At 41.7% G+C, this 22,689-nt stretch overlaps 1 protein-coding gene across 1 annotated transcript; it reads left to right on the top strand.

The window, feature by feature from the left end:
- The first annotated feature begins 6,977 nt into the window (after nucleotides 1-6,977).
- Nucleotides 6,978-22,407, top strand: CCR6 (C-C motif chemokine receptor 6). Its single transcript, XM_075708216.1, is given in 6 exon segments — nucleotides 6,978-7,040; nucleotides 8,254-8,328; nucleotides 13,470-13,549; nucleotides 16,857-16,963; nucleotides 20,099-20,175; nucleotides 21,068-22,407. Coding segments are annotated over 6 exon segments (1,488 nt in total). The 3' UTR covers nucleotides 22,154-22,407.
- Nucleotides 22,408-22,689: the final 282 nt, after the last annotated feature.

Here is a 22,689-nt window from a genome sequence, read left to right as displayed (position 1 = left end):
GCGGGGGGGCCCCGATACAGAACTGGAGCCCCCAAAGCCCCCTGCCCTGTCTCTTCCCTGGGCGGTCCCAGAAGAGGCACCAGCCCACGGTTCCCCCCCAGCAAGCCCCCAGCTCACTGCATGGGCTCACTGTTGGATGCGGGGAAGGACCGTTTGGGGAGCGCGTAAGCCCTGTTATGGGATGCTTAGGGCCAGGACCAAAAGGGAGAAAAGGGAGGGATCACGGTGGTTTGGGGGAACAAGTGTGGGCAAACAGAGGGAAAAGGGGCTAAAAGGGGCTGGCTATGTGCAAACAGGCTGCTGCTCCAGCCATGCCTGCCCCTGACCAGCGATGGCTCTCCCGTCTCCTCCCTGAGCACTGTTTCCAACCCTTCCTACACATGAATAGAGGTGCTTAAAACAGTGTAAATAATTCTGGCTTGTGGACAAATTAGGGATGAATTTAGGCAACATCTTGAAGCATACATTTCCTTGAAATCAATATGACATTTGTCTACCTAAGAAATGTTTTATAGAGGCTGGGTTTTACAAAATATTCTGGCAACCTTTGTAAGAAAAGGCACCTTTATAGTGTTAAGTGGCTCAGATGAGTGGCTGACATGTTGACTGATGTTTTCTTCATCTCCTTTGAACTGCAAAGTAGGAGGGCTGTGCTCTGTTCATTAAAAGGAAACTGATAAAATTGAAATATAATTAGTTTGAAAAATTCCAAGCAAACAGAAATATTAGTTCTGGTTTTCAGAGACTAAAGCAATCCTGGAGATTAGAATTATGTACGCTTAAACTTCATAGTTTAACACACATTAATGGGAGAAATGTGAGATTTAAAGTAATTCTTTAAGGAATAAATTGTATATGTAAGTAACAGACTCTGCCATAAAAAGGTGACACACTCCCCCCGCCCCTCCCGGCTATTGTTAACTGTAGCACTGCAAAACTGGTGTTCCTCAGTTACACTCAGTCAGTAGACTAAGTTAATTAAGCCCTAAGTGAAATTTTAAATTGGGTACCTGAACGGAAACTGTTAAACTGTGAGAAAGTCTCAATTTTGAGCAGGTTTTTGCACTGCAGGTCCCTTTAAGATGTGGTTACAGATGCGGGGAGGTGCTGACATTAGAAATCTGATGTTCCCAGAGAGAAATAAGACAAATTCTCATGGACTTCTTCCATGAAAGAGAAATTAAAATTCATGAATACCTTCTCTTCCACTAGTTTCTGGTTTCAATAAGTGTGTGCTAATTTGATGGTACTTAATTTGAAGGAGCTGGAAGTACCTGTTAAAAAAATGAATGCATTGGGGTCGTGGGTCTTATCTAACCTGAGAAGCTAGTGTAGGATAAACTAGTGTGATGTTAATGCACAGTAGCTCTTCTGCACTGATTCCTTGCATGCATGCTCCTTTTGCATTAAATATCAAAAGAATTGAGCTAAACTATGGAAAGATGCAAAGGAGTCCAGAGAGGTACTAAAAATATGGGCAGAAGTGAGTGCCAAGTACCACTTTGAAAGAACTCAAGCTAATCCAGTTTATACGAAGAAAAAGAAACCAAGTACATACCCATGAATTGAGACGAACCCAAAGAACAGTAAAACCGAGAAGGCAATGGGTGGTAGCAGAGAGCAAGTTATGTAGAACTGATTGAAACAGTAAAAGTGCCTGCAGCCAGCACCATGAGAACCATGGCTTGGTGCAGGAAACTCTCTTTGTGTTGCCGAAGGGATGGCTGAAGCTTTGCTCCCTTCCCTGGGGCCTGTGGTTGTGCTCTTGGCAGTGAAGCAGATACTAACTTGGGCAATTTAGAGCAGGGAGCAGCAGATGTGGGGATGAATTTGAGTTAAAAAAATTAAAAAGTCTGAAGGAATAACAGCAGCACATTAGAGGTTAACTGTGAGGAGCACTCTGGTTTTGAAGTAGAAAGTCAGAATCCCATTTGTAAATAAAAATTTAGAAGGTGGACTTTGGTTTTGGCTTTGGCCTGGTGTTGTAGGGGGTGTGCTAGAAAATATGTTTGTTGGGAAAAGATGAAGAGTTGCATACCTGTAGCAGCTCATACAGACTATGTGATCTCATAGCTATGGCCCACTGTTTTGTGTAACACAAATACCTTGTAACCCAACAGCTCTAGCAGCGCACAAAGCAGGCATGGCTTATTTGCAGTGCAAACCACATAAGGAGCTGTGAAACACCTGATTTTTAGGGGCAGCGCTATAAATGTCACTTACTTCCCTCTCCCTTGTTAATGGTGTGAGCAGAACCACAGAGGTCCTTTTCCTGTGCTGCAGCACACACACCACCACAGCCAGGAACAGCCAGCCCCACCCCACCTTGGGATTTGGCTCTACCGAGCAGCTCAGGTTTGGGTGCAATTCAGAAAGAGGTGCCTGAGGTGCCTGAAAGAGGAGGCTGTTTGGCTCTTTGTCTTCCTTTGTCCCTTTGAAGAGTAGCATTTAAGGTTCGGTTCAGGCTTAGGGCCATGTGGAAGTTAGAAAGCGTGCAAGTTAGAGAGCCATGCGCCCTGTTCAAGACTCACTCTGTACCCAGCATTGACCATTCCCACTCCTTAACAGTGCAGGCCTTGTAGCAAAGGATCGAATCTCTGCAGTACAGCTACAAACCTGAAAGAAAAATGGGGTCACAAATATAGGCCAATTACCCATGCATCACAGAACAGGAAATCTTGCAGAACAGCCTTTTCTTCGTTTGCTCATCCCCCAATGTGGTTTTGCTCTTGTGGTCTTTGAATTCAAAAAAAAGGATGCATCCTGACTCATGTTGTTGTATAATAATGTTCTTGCTGATCACCAAGGATCTGCTGGTTATGGGGAGCAAACTGAAGACTGTCCAGTTGCGTGGTCTTTTGCAATAAATAGCATCTATACATTTTCTTGTCACTATTGTGCTTTTGCTCAGGTCAGCTGCTTTTTTTTCTGCACAGTAGAGCCAAATTCTGCTAATGAATCATTTTATTGTTACCTGATCCTCTCTGTGCTGCCTCGAGGGGTTGGCGAAGTGCATTAAAACAAACTTTCAACAAGAAGGAACATAAAAGAGATCATCCAGATCAAGCAAACCTAATCAGTTGGAACTTATTTTCTCCCTCCTTGGTTTCAACAGTATAGGAGTCCAGAAGCTGAGCTGTGATAAGCTGATCACATAGCTAAAGACAGACTGCTTTCTTGAGTATGGCCACCCCTTTCCTCCTCTGGCTTTTGTTCTTAACCTGAGTGTCTAATCTGACACCACAGTAGCCTGTTGTTTGCTACCAGCCTCAGGCACGCAGTTATTTGGAATGATTGTTAGTGAACTGTGGTCGTTTTTTTAATATCATATTTCATAGAATTTAATGCTCTAGCTCAAAGCTGTGGCAGCGCAGAAAAATCTCACATGGTGGGGAATTTGCCAGGGCTTTGGGGAAACCAGAGGTTTTGCCACTCAAGGTATTGCCCACCAGCATGAGGTGTTGAGAGGACTGTCTTCACTGTGCATTCTGGCTGGGAAGGGGCAGTGTCTGTGCTGTGCACAAGGTGCACCAGGGGAGGGCAATTTAATAGTGTGATGTTGAACCTACCTAAGTGAATAACTGCAGGGACACTGATGTCTCTTATGGCCTTGTGTTAACCTCTACCTGCAGAAAACTTCACATTTAGATAAAACTACGCAAGCACTTCTATCTAGTCTCAGTTAGGCGCAGAAAGGAGGGATGAGGACAGTAGAAGATCCTCTGCTGTATATTTGGAGCCTGAATGGTCAGTGGTGAGGCAGTGTGGGACTACTGCTGAAGTCCTGGTGCAGCATGGTGAGGCGTGCTCAGGCTGTGTGGTGCAGAGCTTTCCTCACTCCCAGATTTGTACAGTGGTGTTAGCAAGAGGCTGGGGTATTCTTCCTTCCCGTTAGTTGGGTGGGTTGTGAAAAGGTAAAAACCACTGTTTTCAGAAATGCCCTCTGCATTCATTACTCCTGAGGCCTGTCGGACTGGGAGCTCAGCCATGCTAAGCACAGCGTAGGCAGCCGCAAGATGGTGGCTTAAAAACTCCCTTGACTGATTGTTTTGAGCTCTTTCCCTTTGCCTGTTTCCTTTCTGACTTTCCTCGCCTCCTTTGTTGCTGTTATTCGCCTGTGTCTCCTACTGGATCCTTCTCCCTCTGCTGTTGTACCTGCATTGTCCCTGCTCATCCCGTCTCCTCCTGAGCTCCCAGTTGCACTTGGCTTCTGCAGAATGACACCATGAACCTGACTGACACAGCTGTGCTCCCACCAGCCACCTCTGCTCCCAGTACCAGGAGAAATTACTGCCACAGGTGGATGGACCTGCTGCAAGCTGGCAGTTTGTCAGACTGTACAGCTCGTGAAGTTTGTTGCGTGCCCAAGCACCACTAGTGGCTGTGTGGATTTCCTCCCGTGCTGGTCCAGTCGCCCTCTTCCTCTCCAACCCAGTACAATGGCATGTTGTTATAACTCAATTACTTTCTGCTGAAAGTGAGATAGTTTGCAGCAAGCCCACTGTTTTGGTCTGGATAGGTCTGAGGAGATGGCAATGCTATTGCTCAGAAGGAAATGAAACCCACCCTGGTGATGATCCTAGCCTTTAGAGCAATTTGGAGAGGAGAAGGAGAGAGACAACAGGCTCTCGAAGGGAGTAAAGACAGTTCAGCATACTTCTGTATGTGGGTGGGAGGCCTGGCTAATATATCTGTTGGTCTTCTCAGGGTTCTGGAAGAAGACCCTTGAATTGCCTACAACTCAAGCAGAAGATTTGGTTTCCGTCTAAGAACGTTGTGTAGTTCCTGAAAAGTTCAACAGTGGAGGCCTGCACTTTTGATGGTACATTAAAGCTGTTGTGGGGTGGTAGGAGACACAGGAACGAGGTAGACAGAGGTGAAACATTCAGAAGGGGCTGCTAGGCAGAACTGGGCACCCCAGAGATGTGCTTAGAAATCCTAGTGCAGGGGCAGGGTTTCAGACGCTAGTCTGAAGTTCAAAGTGTTTGAGTGGGATAGGGGAGGAAGAGATTCACCTTGAGAGAGCAGACTGGCAACTATTCCAGGAAGAAGCTGCTGTCTACCAGACCTTCAAAGCCTCAGTGTGAGTTGGATGCTAAGGTATTCTAACACAGACTGAAAACCGCTCTGGGCCTTGCAGGACAGCAGAAAGAGAGAAGATGAAAGACATTTAACATAGGATGTTACCACCTCAGATATAACAAGATAAAGTTGGAGGCAGTGAACAATCTTTGCATTTATGACTATTAAAAGAAACAAGTCTAATACTAGTCTTTTGTAATGATTAGAATAATGAGATTCCAACATCGTCAAAAATCATCTGAAGCCCTCTCCAAAACAAAGCACCCTTAATACATGCTTTATAGAAGATTTGAGAGAGTTCAATTTGCTATCTTCTTTATTCAAATAGCAGCTTTTTATTTAACATATGATCAGAGGGGAGCTTTTAAGAGTAAAACCTTGTGCTGCCTTCAGTGAGGGGATGTCTTCCACAGTAGGAGCTCAAAATAACTTTTAACCACAAACCTCCTGTTGCTTGTACAAGTCTTTCAGCCTAACTTTCTGTCTTGCCTTTTACAGTCTCTGTTGCACTCAGCTGTGGTGGAAAAGGAAGATTAGTGTAAACAAGTTACTTCAAAGTCATAAGAAAACCTTCAGGAAGAACTGCAAAAATACTGGCTTTTCCCACACACCTTTTGTCACAGGCTGGTATGGCCTCACGCTTACCCTCCATTTTGCTTAACCAGGCAGGATCTGCATTATGTGCTTGAGGGCTTCTCTCCAGCTGTTGGCATGGCCTCCTCCTCACCCTCCTCCTTCATGGGCAGGTTAGCACATCTCAGCAGAGGGGTAGATTCTGAAGTTCATCCTTTCCCTTACCTACCACCAGTTTGCAGTGAGAAGTGTTCAATACTACCTTAATATTGAAAATACACAACTGTTTCAGATGATGAGAAACCCACAAGGAGATAAACTACTATCGCAATACCATAGCATAACAAGAATTTGTTTTTTTGAGTCATTAATCCTGCCATTGGTTCCACTCCTGTAGAGCCAGGGGAACTTCTGAATTCTGAGGTGTACCTCATGGTTATCAGGCAGTAACATCTCAGTATCATCTCAGTAACACAGAACATGAATCTAGTAATTACAGTGTAGCTCCTTTCATAGTTACTCTTCAGTAATACCATTAAGTGAGGCATCACAGTACAAGCTCTTTTGTTGTATTTGTTTGGATTGTATTTCTTAAGCAGAGCCACAGTGTCACTTCAGGACTTCCAGGAACCTTCTGGCTGAGGCTGGCTGGTAGGAGTCCATACTTTTCTCCAGTACAGCTGAGGCATGATGTTTATCACATAAAATTACTGGGAAAATTGCAGAAAAAAATCCTGTATTAGTGGCGCTGGTTGTCTGTTTTAGCACTGCTGAAGTATTAGCAGCAAGGATTCTTTGACAAAGGTACAAGCCAGCCTATGCTGGAGGTGGTGGGGATTGGGCTGGTTGGACAGGTCTGGCAGCATCTGAAGGGGAACAAACCCCTCTAGTCCTGCTGCCTGCATTTGCTGTGGGAAGTGGCATGACATCCTTCTCTTTTTAAGCCATTTAGGCTGAGACCCAGAAGTCCCATTCCTGCTTGTGCTGGGAGTGGTGATGACAGGGCAGCAGGTTTTCCCTCCATCCTCACAAAAGACAATAGGTAAAGCTTGCGTCATGTAACACCCGTATATGTCAAAATGGAAAAAGGAAAACAACCCCCTGGACACACCCTGGCTGACAGTAGGTTGCTGTGTGAACTTGGACATGAGGAACACACTCTTGTGGACCTGGGTGATGAAGATATTCTCAGAGACTTGGCTTGGCAGTGAATGCCAGTCTTGATGTCAGTGTAGCAGAAACCTCTTTCTGTTGGACAGGCAGAAGGTGGCTCCTGAAGGATGGGCTGCTCTGTGTGCCAGCTGCAGCAGGGTGACCCAGGCATGACCAGTACACACAACACATTGTGTCCTGCCAGGAAGATGTCATTGTCCCTCCAGAACCAGGTCAGGGTGAGGCTTAGGGGATCCTTTCCAGAATTCAGGCATCACTGTGGGTTAGTGTGGACAAATCTCACCTGTGTGGGTGAGATCTTCCCTCTTGGTTCCAGGTGGGAATGACAATTCTCACCAAGGAGAACTCTTTTTTCCACAAGCAGCAGGAGGGGAGGCAAGCTAGACCCAACTATTTAGGATCAAAGTCTAGGCTCTTCTTGCTGGCTTTCACCTGACACCCGAAAGAGTTGTTTCTGTTTGCTAAACCAGGGGGAAATTCCTCACTTAGAAAAAAAACTGAAATGAACCAACAAAGAAAGAAAATGAACAGTTTTCTTTTGTTTTGTCAAGCTAAGCCAGACACCTGGAGAGGAAGGCAGGTGCCAGAGCCTGGGAGAAGGTAGGGGACAACTGCCTCTGGCAGCTGATGCGTTGGCTCAACTGTCTCTTGAAACCTGACTGAAAAACACCTTTGGGAGTATTTACACACGTTTACAAGTAGGCAGAGGTCTAAATGCCTCACTAGACTGAAGCCTTCCCTAATTCAGAAGGGGCTGAAGAATCAGTGCTGCAACGTTAAATGAAATGTGGTGGTTAGCAGTGGGCATGTTGACCCTGTGTCTTCACTTTACATTGACTTTGAGAAGTCAAGGAATGGATTACACAAACTTCATGTAACCAACATTGCTTTGAGAAACTAGTTTGGATTGGGTTTTGGATTCTGGTTTTGTATATTTGATACTTAAAAGGTAGTCTGCTAAATGGTTCTTGTGATGTGTGCCTTGAGAGTTAGGGCACTTAGTCCTGGCACTCAGGACTGAACAGGGAGAGATATGCTTGAGATGCATGGACAAAAGGTGCAGAGGAGCAGCATCTCTGCCTTGACGACTGCTAGCAGGTGGAAGGAAATGGCTAGCTGGGCCAGGTCTCATTTCAGCATTTCAGCTAGCAATGATCAGAGGTATTTGGGGAGAAACTGAACTTTGAAATAGGAAAAGGAACATTGTACCTGTGCAGTAACGAAAGAACAAGACTGCTGGCCCAAATATTCCCAGCTGAGGCATGAACCTGACTCCAAACGTAGACTGGTGAGGTTAGTTGAACGTGGACAGAAAGAATGCTTTGAGGGTGAGAGAAAGAAATCTATCTGTCAGATGGTCCTCTTTGAAGGGAGGGACTGTGCTGCAGCATGTTAAGATTGGTTCCTCCCTGTCCCTCTTCGTAGGAGGAAGCGGATAGAGCCAAGACTGCTTTGCGTGAGGCCACAGAGAGCAGCCATGGGGAGCGGCTGCAGATCCTGGTGAGGGCATCACTGCTATCATCTAGGCGATGATCCCTGGGATAGGTGCTAAAGCCTCGGGGTAGTGAGAGCCCACTGGGGATGAGTGATGGACCAGTGCAAATTTAGATGTCTGCCAATCCTGGTCAACAAAGTGGGAGGGAGCTGCAGTGAAGCACGAAGTGGTTAATATTAGCACACTTTCCCAAATCTCAACAGTAGAGGCAACCAAAACATCCTGGGAAGGAGCATGGTTAGCATGGCAACCAGTTGCCAGCTTTCTCAAGTGTGTCCTTGCAGACACCCATACTTTTTCCCTTCAGTAAAGAACATGTCTGTGCTGCACAACACAATCATAGAATAGTTTGGGTTGGAAGGGACCTTTAAAGGGCCTCTAGTCCAACCCCCCCTGGAATGAGCAGGGACAATACCATGAAGAGAAGAGTAAGGTGCCTGGGCGGACATCAAAAACAATCTAACTTGGAGCAAGATAAATGGATCCTTTGGGGGCTGTACTGCATCTAGCACCTGAGCTACCTGGCATAGCTTTGCACTGGGTAAGGAAGATATACTGAGAGACCTGTTAAAAAGTCTTGGGCTTGCTGCAGATGGAGAATTTGCCTTGCCAAAGCCAAGAGCCATAACCAAGTTTCTTGTTTTCCAGCTGTAAGTTCAAATCAATGCCAGAATGCTTACATAACTGAATCTGTCCCTTTGTGCTATCAGTGCCATCTGGCAGAAGAGTTATACCTGGATATCTGGGCTAATCATCTACTGTTCTTCACTATCCAGCCTGTTGCCCTATAGTATCATTTCAGTAGATTTAGCTGTGCTGCATGGTTCTCCAACATACCTGCCCACAGCATTATCAGGTGCCTGTCTTAGTGCGGGCTAGATTATATTTATGGAAACAAATGCATCATTTCTCAGGAATGGGATGGAAGGACATGCTTGCGTTCTCTGTGCAGTACAGAATTAATCAACAGCAGTTGCCAACTTGCTGCTCCTGTAAGGAAATGATCAGTAACGTGCCTCCTGTTACTTCTTTGGTTTCTTTTTTTTTTTTTTTTTTTTTTTTTTTTAAGACCTCTATAATCACAGTGGAAAAATCAATTTTATCAAAGCATTAACCACTAGTAAGTGACTGCATGCGTGAAGACCTACAGATCAAATGATAACAGCAGTTGCCCACTTTTAGAAGGGAAGTGAAAGGTGAACTATCTGCTGCAATATAAATTCAGAGTGTTAGCTGTTCACAGCAGAGGATCCTGTGTCAGCAGCTGCTCTCCCTGCCATCTACTTGGCACCGCACCCCAATGTGCATTTACTTTCCCTCCTAATCCACACAGAAATTCATGGGTATGCTCAAGTCTCCAAAGGGACTGAGGTACCTTGCTTCTGTTGACTGCAGTAAGAGTGCCCAATACATTTAAAGCTTATTAAAAGCTGAATGATTTAAACATGTGCTTGATTATCTTACTGATCCACATCTGACCATAGAGAGGATCTGTGATTAGGACACATCCTCCTTCCTACACCCTCTGCACAAGTGACATCTCAGTGGTGACCGTTTAGGAACAGTAATTCCCACTGTGCGTAAGACCTGGAAGGAGATTTTCCTCCTTGCAGAGCAGTCTCTTGTGGGAGTTTTTCTCTGAGTTGCCTCAGATCATTGGTGTGGTTAGTGGTTGCAGCCTGCACTATGGTGTAGTAAAATGAGGGAGTCCTTGTCTCATTGAAGTGGCCAGCCAACCCATCCAATTTGTTTTTACGATTGGGAAAATCACAGTCCATGAGCTGAAAAGCACACACCGCATCTTGGTCCACACAGGAGGAAAGAAATCTTTGAGCTGTATCCAGTCAACGCAGAGACTACATATTCTGCAGACACAATTTCAAATTTTATTCTTCCATTTCAGCATTTGTGGTTTTAGGTGGGAGCCAGGATCCCAGATGCCTTAAAATTTCTATACTAAACAACCGATTGCATCATTATAAGCACCTTTTAAACTCTATCTTTTAGGCTCTTACTCAGGCCATGAAGGCCACTGCTGTGGAAAAAGACATGATTGGGGCATTCCATGCTGTGGGTCTCTTGTAAAAACAGTCATATAAAGAAAGTACAATTCTAAAAAGAAATCAGGTCAATGAATTCAACATACTCAGGTTGAAATGTCAGTGCTTGGGAGCATAGACTGATGACAGGCGTTCAGAAACTACTTTGGTAGTTATTTCAATGAGACACGAAACAGAGAGTGAGCGACTGAGCAAGCAAGGGAAAAAATGTTACCACAATGGGTATGGTCTGACTACAGCATCAAAAACATAGAAATTATGTCAGCGACTACATATTTAACTCTGCTTGTCTTTTTGCCTTGTGTTTGCAGCATTTCTGATACAGAAACTCACTCATCCTCTACAGCCTAATGTAAATTAGTCATATATTGTCAGGCAATTCAGCAGAACTTTCTTGCAGTGGACCATTTACTTCAGAAGGCAGCAGTTATTTGGAAATATTTTGCAATATTTTGTCTTCTTTGTAGTGATACATTTAATTAAAAAAAAGTTAGATCGACTTTAGCAAGAATCTGGTTTTAAGCCCTTCAGTGTAGCTGCTGTGTTAAGCTTGGTCTCATAATGACATTGTGTAAGTGTTGCAGTAACATGGGCTTGGTTTCATGGATTCATTGACCCAGACGGGATCGAAGAATGTTGCAATAGGTTCTTCTGATATGTAAATCTCCACTGGGCAGGGGAGACATAGGAATGAAGCCGCTTTCCCCCTCCATGACCTCAGAAAGGACATTCACAATGAAAGCAATCTCTTCCCGCTGAGGAAAAGAAAATGTCTGGGTGATGCACAGCTGTATGCAAAGCATTGTGCAGGTGGTGGAGAATAAGGGACTGGGACTCATGTTATACTTTCTTCCGTGGGGTTTCAGGAACAAGCATATATTTTCTGGTCCATATAACAGTTTCTTGTGGGCAGAGAAGGTAGGTAAGTGACATTACGAGTGCCTGGCATCTACATTTATTTGCCCCTTGGCAATACAAGGTTTGTATCATTCTGTTCATCACTGTAAACATTCATTACTTCTGGCATAACCTTGGAGATGCTTTCACCAGAAATGGTTCTTAAACCTCTTTAAGATAAGCAGCTGAAAGGCAATTGTAGGAAACAGACCAAATACAACATAATTCAGGTAAAAGTTCTTAAATTAAAGGAGTATAACTGATAGGAAATTGTCTGCTCAAGTTGTTTCTTAATGGAAAAAAGCATGATTTCGATAAACCAGATTTTTTCTTCAGAATGCCTTTAGCTATCCCAGAAATATGTTGATGAAAAATTGAAATTTGTTAATTGGAAAATGCTGCTTTTGTGTCTTATGGGAGTTGTTGTTCCTTATGAATTCCAATCCTTTTCCTGTCTAGGCTTCTGTGAGACCTTAGACCATGGAATGACATAAGTCATTGCCTACTTTCTCTATCCAAAGCTAGGAAACATAGTCTGATTGGTAAACTCAGACTACAAAAGAGAATAAAAGCACAAACCACCATATAATAACTCACCTGTGCATCTTGGTGCTTTTTCTAAACTGGTATTCTTGCTACTTCCATCAACAATCTGTCAATTTTTTGTTTAAAACTTTTGTTTTCATCAACATTTTCTCCAAGAAAATGAAATATTTTAACCAGCTTTTCTGAAGCCAGTGATTATCAATGGGAGGGTGCACTTACTGCTCTTTATGCTTCTTTCTGGAAGCTGGGCCAGCTAGGAGCTAAGCTGGTTCTAAGAAGTGATGCTGCAGTGAAGCAGAGGAGTGCTCTGAGTATGACTGTGCTCCTCCTTCAGAAATTCCATGTTCAGTCTGAGCAGAAATCACGTCTGAATCTTTACCATTTTCACATGACTAGCAAACTGTTTCCCATCATTTTTTTTAGTCTCCTTCCATTTTCACATTAAATAGCAAGTGCATTGGTGGCAGAAAACTGATGCATTGTGAAGTTTTACAAATGCAATCATATGTCTTGGGCTAGGGGTGAGAGCCAAATGCTGATTATGCAGTCCCTCTCCTTCCCAAGTGCTCTGTTTACAACCCTTACCCATTTAATCTCCTGAGCCCTGTTCACTCCCATGGCAAAAACCCTGTAGAAGGCCTTAGGAGGGCTCTGTCTTCTCTAACTGGTTTGGCGGAGGTGATCAAGTAATTAAAACACTGATGGACGCCAGTCAATGTGGGATGGATGTCAGTGCTGGGACCATGTTATTTCAGTCCCTGACACCTCATAACGCATGAGGAGGGCTGCGTCTGACATGAGGGGGTAGGCGGAATCAGGTGGGAGTGAGGCTGAAAATGTGAACAAAAAAGATCAAAGGGGAAGCAAGTGAGTGCTGCTACAAAACGTAATGCTGGAGAGAAATTATGAAGACAACAAGAGATGAAAATAAGAGAAATCTAGAAAAGCTGAACAAAGAAAGAGGATGAAATAAGGAGAACAAAAAACTAAATACAGAAATACCAAAACCAGAAAAAGCATGTTTGACAAGGAGTGAAAAGCCAGATGCAAACCAAAGAAGGAAAGTTTGAAAGAATGAGTGAGAAAAAATTATTGACAATATAGGATGGTAATGATAGAAAAAATTAAATAGGTAATATAAAGAACCTGAATGTAAATATATAGTTTACATTTTGTAGTCTGAAAGAATGATGGAGAGACCAGAACTTCACCTGATGGCTACATTTTTGAATCAGATTAGACTTATCTAAATTTAACTGAATGAACATTAAAGCAGGATGGAAGGGGGGGTGGGGTGGGGTGGGGTGTGCTGCCTTTCTTTTAGAATTAAAAAACCCTAACATCCTGAGTCATTCCAGAATAAGCTTGTGGATTCTGGAATAACTCAGATGGTGGTTTTGTTTTCCATATCTTTCAATATTTGCTTTCCTTAATTAGTGGTGGCAGAAAACTAACATGTGGTGAGATTTGAGAAACCACAATAACCATATTAGCTAAATGAGAGTAGATTTCCTTTCAGAGCTCTAACGTGAACAAAAAGTCACTACATGTGGGAGTCACTACATGTTGGAGCTTCATTTGCATAACTTGCAGGTTTTCAAATAGTTGTGTTGAAAAGAAAAAACCCTTTCCACTTGCCACAGTGTGAAGGTGAATCACAAAGGGTCTGCAAGGAAGGCTGTCTGGGCTTTGTAACTGGGTCAAAAGAAAATGTGCTGTGAAGGTAAGTTGGACTAGTTACCCTGTATTAACTCTGGCATTCACCTACATGGTAAATTCTTCACCTTCTGAAAGACTGTTATTCATGCTGAATATTGAAAATATTGCAGACAAAACCATGAGATATAGTTAAATTAGAAAACACCTGTATACGGAACAAGATGAACAATAGTTTTTGTAATGGACAAGCTAAAATTCTGATTTATCTTTTAATTAACTATTAAAATTCTGATTTATCTTTTAATGATTGTCATTTCATGAAATAGTGTTGATAATATTCAGCTGCTTCACCAGCTAATCCGTGAGTACTCCAAAAGTAGGTTGTTGTCTGAGATGCTGGAAGCTGTTAATAGCAGCAGAAGTACTTATTTGAATATGGACTACAATCATCCTGGGCTTGGTTGCTAATTTGAAGTCACATCCATTTTTGTAGTACAGAGGGAATTTGCTGCTTATATGACTGCCATGGGCTAGGTTTGTTTTTGTGTAATGAAGTTTGCTTTGCAAGACGCAGATCCATCTCTTCAGTCCCAGAGTTATGAGAAAGAAGCACTTACAAGGCCCGCAGTGAAATGGCCCACAAGGAAATATTGGCAAATTCTTTTAATGACATAGAATGTGCTCCTACTCTGAATTTGCTGTTTGTAACAGGACTTGAGCCCATGTTTCAAAATGTCAGACGCTATGAGCAGCAATCAGTGGTTTGCTTCAGACAGCATTCAGACAGAAAGTGAGTTCTCCGTAAACAGGATCTAGGCTGTCATATATAGCTATGTTAATACAAAAAGTATATCCACCTCAGCTTATCAAGAGTAAATGTACTATTCCTTGCAGCACTTGAGGGACAGGAGATTTAAAAATGAAGCTTGTATTTTCTTTCCAAGAAAGTCCAGAAAATATCTTATGAGCCTCATCTGAAGCCCAAATCAAGTTAATTAGATTTCCATTACTACATTTTGGCATGCAAATAACAGCGAGTTAGCAAAACAGTACAAAAATGTAGTTAAAAAAAAAAGGAAAAGCACCTCTTGGTAAAGGTTAAAAGGGTGCCCTGAAAACTTGTGAAGTTTTAATGATGGAAATTGTTATGAATTATGAAATAAATAATACAGTGAAAAGTACTTCAGTTTTGTGATTAAGGATGTCTCGAAAGATTCACAAGGTCCGGGCACCTTGCCAGTCATCTTAATGTAGAAAACCAAAATACAGTGCAGTTGTTTAGCACCTTCCACCACATCATTGCTCACGCATCCTCCCCACTCACACCCCTGCCTTTGTGCTGCCCTCTCACAATGACCAACAGCTCAGCTGTCCTTGCTCATCTTCATAGGCCAATTAAAACATAGGTGTCCTTCAGCAACTGCTGCAAGTACTAAATCTGGACTGCTTCAGACAGTTAAGATACATTGCTGACCATGGCGGCTGCTAGAAATACAAGAACTGTCCCATAGACCAAAGGTCCATTCAGTGCTATGTCCTACTTCTGAAGACGGCCAGATGCAGACACCTGGGGAGAAGAACTTCTGCGCCATGACTTGTTCTTTGATATCCTTGCAGCTTTCAGGAATCTGTCTTTTGACCATTGCTGCACCCTGGTGCTCTAACTGCAGCTGCTAGCTTGACTTATCAATAGAAATTTAAAATTGAGATAATCTTAGTCATCTGCTACAATTGTTTCTCTTGGCTTTCTATCTTTACCTCTTCTTCTCTACACTGACACTCACACATCTTCTTTCCTCCATGTAACTGGACGTTACCAAACCGTATTTCAAATGCTCAACTACTTTATGGATTTAATCATAACTTTCCCCAGATCTGTGATGACAGGGAACAGTTTAGTCCAAACAGCAATAAGGAGGCAAATTTAATCTTATAGTGAGACCACTGAAGTTATTTGAGTCACAATCCAGGTAGATTTCACACTTTTTTTGCTTTGTATGCATCAGTGAAGATTGCTTTTCAGCAGTAACAATCAAAACACGTATGCACTGTGTCCACATACACACGCACATATAGGAAAAAAAGAGACTCGCTTTTCAGGCCATTTAAGTATCTTTGTGTTGTTCTATGCAAATATGTTGGGATTTTGTCATAGCTGAAGTCAAGGTCTTGGATCCTATGAAAATCAGCCATCGAGAAAATGAAATGTACCTGCTTAAATGATTATGAACCATTACAACATGATACTTTAAATCTACCAAGTCACATTTTGACACCCTGCAGCGTTTTTGTTTCATTCACTGGGTATGGTTAGCGGAAAGCAGTGCCATGCTTCAGCTGCTAGGGAGCCACTGCTATTGTGATATGCTCACGTCGTGGTTTACTTAGTTTTGAAAAAAAGACAAGTGTGACATCTATCATCCTGCATTTCTTTAAGTCCAGCATTCTATTAATTTAATCATATCGTACAAGGCTGCCTGTATTAATGCCATGTGGTGTCTCTAATGAGACTACAAGCTGCAACTGAACGTTCACACACACAATTTCTAAAATAAATAAGAAGTTTGAAGGGGTTTTATTTTTCCTGCTAATGCAAACATCTAAGTTGTCTTCAGAAAATAAGGCCTGGAGAAGAAATGTTTATAGTTTTAAAATTCAGGAATCATAAAATGAAATATTTTCATAGAATCATAGAATGCTTTGGGTTGGAAGGGACCTTTAGAGATCATCTAGCCCAACGCCCCTGCAGTGATGTGTAGTTCCAACTAACTTTAAGAAGAGACCTGAACAGCATGCACACAAACAGCAAATATTTGTGCCAAACAGGCAAATACAATTGCATTTTCCTTCTTTACCGGGGCATTTGAATATTTTGTGTTAGCAGTTCAGGTGAAACATTTGGATAATGTGCACCTTGACATGTACCAGATTATTAGTTTTTCTTCAGAAAACAGCTATTATGCAATTCCGTAATGAACATTTGTCTCAGTTTTTCAGTTCTACTGTAGGTGATCTTATTGATTTAAATGATTAATGATTAAACTGCTCATTTGCATGACGTTAAGTGCACTCTTTGCAAAAATAGGCCATCATTCAGGATGTGTTCTGAGCATAGCAACAATTAACACCCTACTTTTTATGATTCTAATGCTAGCTTGGTTATTTAAAAAATAATATCATTACATAGGTAGCCTACTTAGTAGATGACTTGCCGCCAGCTTGCGTGTTTCCAGCACAGATAAGGTTAAATACTTTCCTTTACGTAAAACAAGCACGTTATTGTTATTGCTTGTCAGGAGGAAGTGGTGATTATTTCAGTTTAACTCTGTACATTTAACTAATGCTGTTATTTCTTGGTTTTCAAATTAAAGTGCACTCCTGTTGAGGCTGATGGTAAATGTGCTTGAGGCAGCCACAAAAGAATTTAACAGAATCACACATCCTCTTTCACCTGATCTTCAGACAATTTTCAAATCTGGTAAGTACTAAAATAAAATAGGTAATCTATAATGTATGTGTGTGTGATGAATGTATTAAACTGAACACATAAGTAGGAGTGTACTTACAGTGGTGGACAATGCTTAAAGAATACTTATTGATTCCCTCCAAGTACTGAGAGTTTTTTTCCTTATAGAAATCCGTCATTTTCCTGAGGTCTTTCTTTATCCATTGTCTTTCACTTGTATAATTCGAATAATGTATTTGTATTTAAGATTGTAGTTTAGTCTTACTTTTGAGTACTCACATATTGCTTTCATAGTGAAAAGAAATATGATAATGTGGATAAAGTGGAAAAATAGTAAGCTAAAAAATGCAAGGCTTACATATTTAATATTCAGAACATAAGTATGTTTGTGTGTTCATGCATAGACATGTGCCCATATGTAGTATATAAACAACGTTAGAACACACCCCCCCTTATATATGTAAATTTATTTTTTATAATTACCTAATACATTAATGCTAAATAAAGGCATAAAAATGCAGATTATAAATTATAAAGGTGCCTATTGAAAGACTGTTAGAAAGATTTAGATTGAAAAGAAAATTGTGTTTATAGGAGCTCTGATTCAACTTCCTCTGCAGCCAGTGCATCTTCTTAATAACTTCAGTGAATGCTGTTTCAAATTCAGAAGAGGAAATCAGCTCAAGAGATTTAAATCAGGTCCTAAATCTGATCTCTGCAATTCTGGTTTCAGTTTGAGTCCTTCTCTACTGCTCTCGTACCATCAATGCTCAAGAAGCTTTGGCTGGACAGTGGAACTCCTTTTGCGAACAAATGTGTGACTGGTGGTGCCCTTGTGAACTCCTGTAACGTCAGGGAGAGTGCACAGCTCTCCCGTGATGAGTAGTTGTTGCGCCCTACAGGCTTTCTGCTGAGCTCTTCTGAGGACCAGAGAACCCTTCTTCAGTGCTAATCTGAAGAGATCTCCTTTCTTAGCCCTCCTTGCAGGCAGTAGGAAACACCTGTGCTCCCTTTCTTCTGAATGCCTTTACCTTGTCTTCTTCCTTCTACACATTATACTAATGTTTGAGAGAGGCTTTGGCTAAGTGGAATGATGAGTCACTGTTTTATAGAGAATATATGCTGTCAGGCTCTCTTTGCATCTTTTAACCATGTGTGTGCTAGAAAGATAGGAATGACAGATACCTAGAAAGGTATGTTTAGTGCAACAATAAAATAACAGTTTCTAAAATAATAACCTAGACAGGTACCCCTTTAGTGCTGTCTAACTGAAGAGTTACTGTAGTTGCAACCAGGTGCAAAGGATAACAGAAACACCAAGCAAGGGCACGAGTGCCTGGCTGAGGGGGTCAGAAGAGGGTAAAGCGGCAGATGGAGACTGGAGTTGCTCAAAGATGGGCTAGGGGACCACAGCCCCAGCTGAACTGTACAACTTACCTGCTTGCCTTATACACCTTTGAACGTCTGAGAGACACTTTAAAGTGTTTAATGCTTGTTTCAGAAGGTGTTCAAGCGCTTTCAGGCTGTCATATTTCTGCAGCTGATTTTTGCTTTGAGAAACCAGTAGAGGAAGCTGGAGAAGTGGTTAAACATTTATTTAAAAGGCCGGAAAGCCAGAGAAGCTGTGATGCTTAAGCAACATCATACAGTATGGGTCTTTACCCATCTGCAGCCCTCTGTCATGAGCCAGCCTCCCCTCATGAGTCAGAGTCTCATCCGCATTATGCTTTTGGAAAGTGTTCAGTCCTTTCCCTCCCCCAACTTCCCAGTTATATCTGGACTGCATCTGCCCCACTTTTACAGATTATCTCTCTCTCTCTCTCAAAAGTCAGGTAATTCCCAAACAGGAAGGATTTCTTTATCTAGACTTAAAGTTGACCCATTCGCACTTCCTAATCAGCAGCACAACTAACAAAAAGCAGAGAAACTCCAGACGAAACTGCCATTCACAGCCTTAGCAAATATGGGATTTCATGCCATCCAGTCCCTGCAATTACTGCATTGCTGATATGTGCCATTCTCACAGAGCAGCTAACGGAAAGGAGGACTGAACTCATGCAGGGGAATGCTAGGGAACTAAGTCTCCTGCCTGTGGATTCCTGTGTGAGGTTAAACAAGTCATTTTTAAGCCCAGCTTTGCACATGTGGCCACCAATGGCATGTTCCCCATTTTATCTATCTGTGACTTTAGACTCTGTGGTCTAATTTGCAGAAGTCTGAGCCTTGCTGCAACCAGAGTCAATGGATTTAATCCTTTATATAACTGAAGCCCTTCATAATGCTAAACACTCTTAAAAGTGATGTAAGGAGGGGACGGGTGTCTCAAACTGAACATCTCAAATGGATACTTACTGTAATGACTCAGTGCTCAGGCTCCTTCCCTGTAAAATGAAGGTAATAATACCTCCTCACCACAGGGTGTTGTGCAAATTAATTAATTACCATCTGTAAAATACTTAGGTATCACTGTGATAAAGGAAATAAATTATTTTCATAAAGTGCAGTCTATAACATGAGGATCTGCGCACTGAACAAAGGCAAAACAACACTAGTGCTCAGTCTGTTCATATGTTGTGTACTATCCTTTGCACTGTAAGAAGCAATTATCCTGGCACTCTCAATTTATCTCAGTAGTGTAATAAAAAAGTGCAAGGAATGTGATGTTAAAAATGCCGAGACACACTGATAAAATGCCAGAGTAAAAAAAAAAAAGTTAAAGTGCCATATAATTGATATGCAGTATACTAAGGTAGTGCTGTTTATTTGTTCCATATTTCCCTCCATACACTGATTGCCATTGTCATACAGAGTTTCTGAAAGTAAAATTTGATTTACTCTAATTTCTTGTAGTGCAAAGTCAATGTGAAGTAAGTCACATATTCTCATGGCGTTTATTAGCTCTATGAATAAACATTCCATATGTAAGATTGTGCTCTTAATGATACTGATACAAACCATCCACTTTCCACAACTGCACATTGTGCTGCAGAGATGTGTGATTTGTTGAGATGCTCCTGTGTATTGTTGATACAATTGAAGTGACAAGATTCTTCTTTGAATAAATGTTTTATTTCCAGTTGTGTTTTTCTACTTGTTCACATGTCTTGTGCTGGTTTCCCAATCCGATCTACTTTGTTTTCTTTTCAGAAATCCTTGGGAAAGCATTTTGAAGTTCCTCTCAACATATTTTCCTTTCTGAGAACTATACTGCCAAAATGAATCTTGTAAGTACTTAATTGATAAACTATATTAGTACATCAATAAAACAAGGAATCTGGAAGCCCCAGCTCTTTGAGGCTGCTGGTCCAAATGCCGTAATCTCAGGAGTGATTAGCTGAAGCTAATCTGACCTCTGACAGCAGAGTTCACTGTCAAACCACACTGTTTATTGGGTTTGCACTCTCCTACTGTAACTACAGGTTTGGTGTCCGTGGTGCACGTAACTGTGTCTCAGGCTAGCCATCCTGGATTGCCTGTCTAGCTGAATGGAGAGAAGTAATAATTTTGGGGCTTCATTTAGCCAGGCTATGTTAGTATGAAATGTATAGCATGCTAGAAAGGCCTGTTCCCTTCCCTTGACAGTAAAGGAAGTCCAGACCTCCACTTCAAATTCAGACTTTTACACTGTAGAGTCTTCTGTGATGGCAGACTAATCCTTTCTGCATAATGTATTTAAAGATGGAAACGTTTGGGCCATCCAAAAAAGATTATCTCCACGTTCATATTTTAATTAAGATTTTGTGAAATTCTCTAGTAAGTTCTTACAAGTCTCCTCTGCAGTGTTAAACACATTTCTGATTGGGGTGTGTGGTGGGTGGAAACAGTGCAAAACATGTAGTGTTGGAGGAAGCAACAGCGCTGAGGACTATCTTGAGACGAGTTTGATACAGTCTTGAAGCTGAGACATGGGAAGGACTGGACAGAAGTGTTACAATTGTCATAAGGGAAATGTCACTTCCATTTCAGAACAACAAGCCGTATAATACTTGTGTACTAATTTTCGAAAGATTTCCAAAGTACTTTGTATTTGTATGACTTTGTTACCTATCATCTTTCTACTATATGGAAATTAGACATTAACACCTATGTGTTAACTGGTGATCTTCTTTTTTACAGACAGAGACTTGCACCACAGATTTTCCATATTATTCAGACTATGCTTCTCTAATCATGCAACCTTGTTCTAAGTTGGAAGTCAGGAACTTCACAAAAGCATTTCTGCCAGTTGTGTATTCATTGATTTGTATCATCGGCCTAGTTGGTAACATCTTTGTAGTGCTGACCTTTGCTTTATATGAAAGAACCAAGTCCATGACGGATGTGTACCTCTTCAACATGGCCATAGCAGACATACTGTTTGTTCTCACTCTCCCACTGTGGGCAGTGAATTATGCTGCTGATGAATGGATTTTTGGTGATTTCATTTGCAAAATGACCAGAGGTATCTATGCAATCAACTTCAGCTGTGGCATGCTACTTTTGGCCTTTATCAGTGTGGACCGGTACATTGCTATCGTACAGGCAACAAAGTCATTTAAATTCAGGGCAAGAACACTTGCATATAGTAAACTCATTTGTTTGGTCGTGTGGCTATCATCAATTTTAATCTCTAGCTCCTCTTTTCTATACAGTGAAAGTTACAGCTTCTCCACCAATGACACCAAAGAGATTTGTGACCACAGATTTGACAAAATGTCTAAAAGCACTATGCTGAAATCACTGCTGCTGTGTCTACAAGTTGGATTTGGATTTTTTATACCTTTCATATTCATGATTTTTTGCTATACATTCATTGTCAAATCCTTACAACAAGCTCAGAATTCCAAAAGAAACAAAGCAATCCGTGTGATCGTATTGATTGTAGCTGTTTTCCTAGTTTGCCAGGTACCTTATAACATTGTTCTTCTTGTGACAGCCGTAAATATGGGCAAGATAGACAAATCTTGTGATAATGACAAGATAATGGCCTATGCGAAATACACCACTGAAGCCGTAGCATTTTTACACTGTTGTGTGAACCCTGTGCTCTATGCATTTATTGGAGTGAAGTTCAGAAGTTATTTTGTGAAGATAATGAAGGACCTATGGTGCGTGAGATACAAGAAATACAATAAACGTAGTTCAAGGACAAACTCTGATATTTATCATTCAAGACAGACTAGTGAAATTCCGACTGACAATGCATCTTCTTTTACTATATAATACAATTTGAACAACTTTATTACCAAAGAACTCTTTCCACCAAGCAACCCAAACCAGTGTCACTGTCCCTGTGACAGCAAGTCATTTGGGCTTCTCTGCACCTCTAAGGAAGCTCCCACAATCTACAGCTCCCTTCAGGAAAAGAATTAATAGAAAAGAATAACACTGTCCTGTGGAAAACTGAAATCTTACTCACCTCTCTTAACATTCACGCTCTTCTAAAGTGCACACCTTAGAATTATCAGGAAAGTGAAGTTTACAGAGGAACCTTCCTTGTTTTCTAAGGAACAATTGCATCTCATCTGTCCTACATCACTGAAATGTCCCCAAAGTACTAAGTAAATGAATCAGGTTATGTCCAGGCTCATTCTACTTATGTTTATGTTGTTTCTGTTAATTACTTTGACCTGGAAATCCTATTGAAGTGTAGGTCTCCACTGTGCTTTTGTTGCAAACAGGTCACTGTGATAGTGCTAACCTAAAGAGATGGCATTCTGAGCAAAGCACAGCAAGGAAAGCAAACAGAGAAATGAATA

This window comes from Pelecanus crispus, chromosome 3 (genome assembly GCF_030463565.1).
Source record: "Pelecanus crispus isolate bPelCri1 chromosome 3, bPelCri1.pri, whole genome shotgun sequence".
Taxonomy (NCBI): Eukaryota; Metazoa; Chordata; class Aves; order Pelecaniformes; family Pelecanidae; genus Pelecanus; species Pelecanus crispus.
Note: the sequence above shows the minus strand (reverse complement) of the source record. Positions and strands in the feature narration are given on the sequence as shown.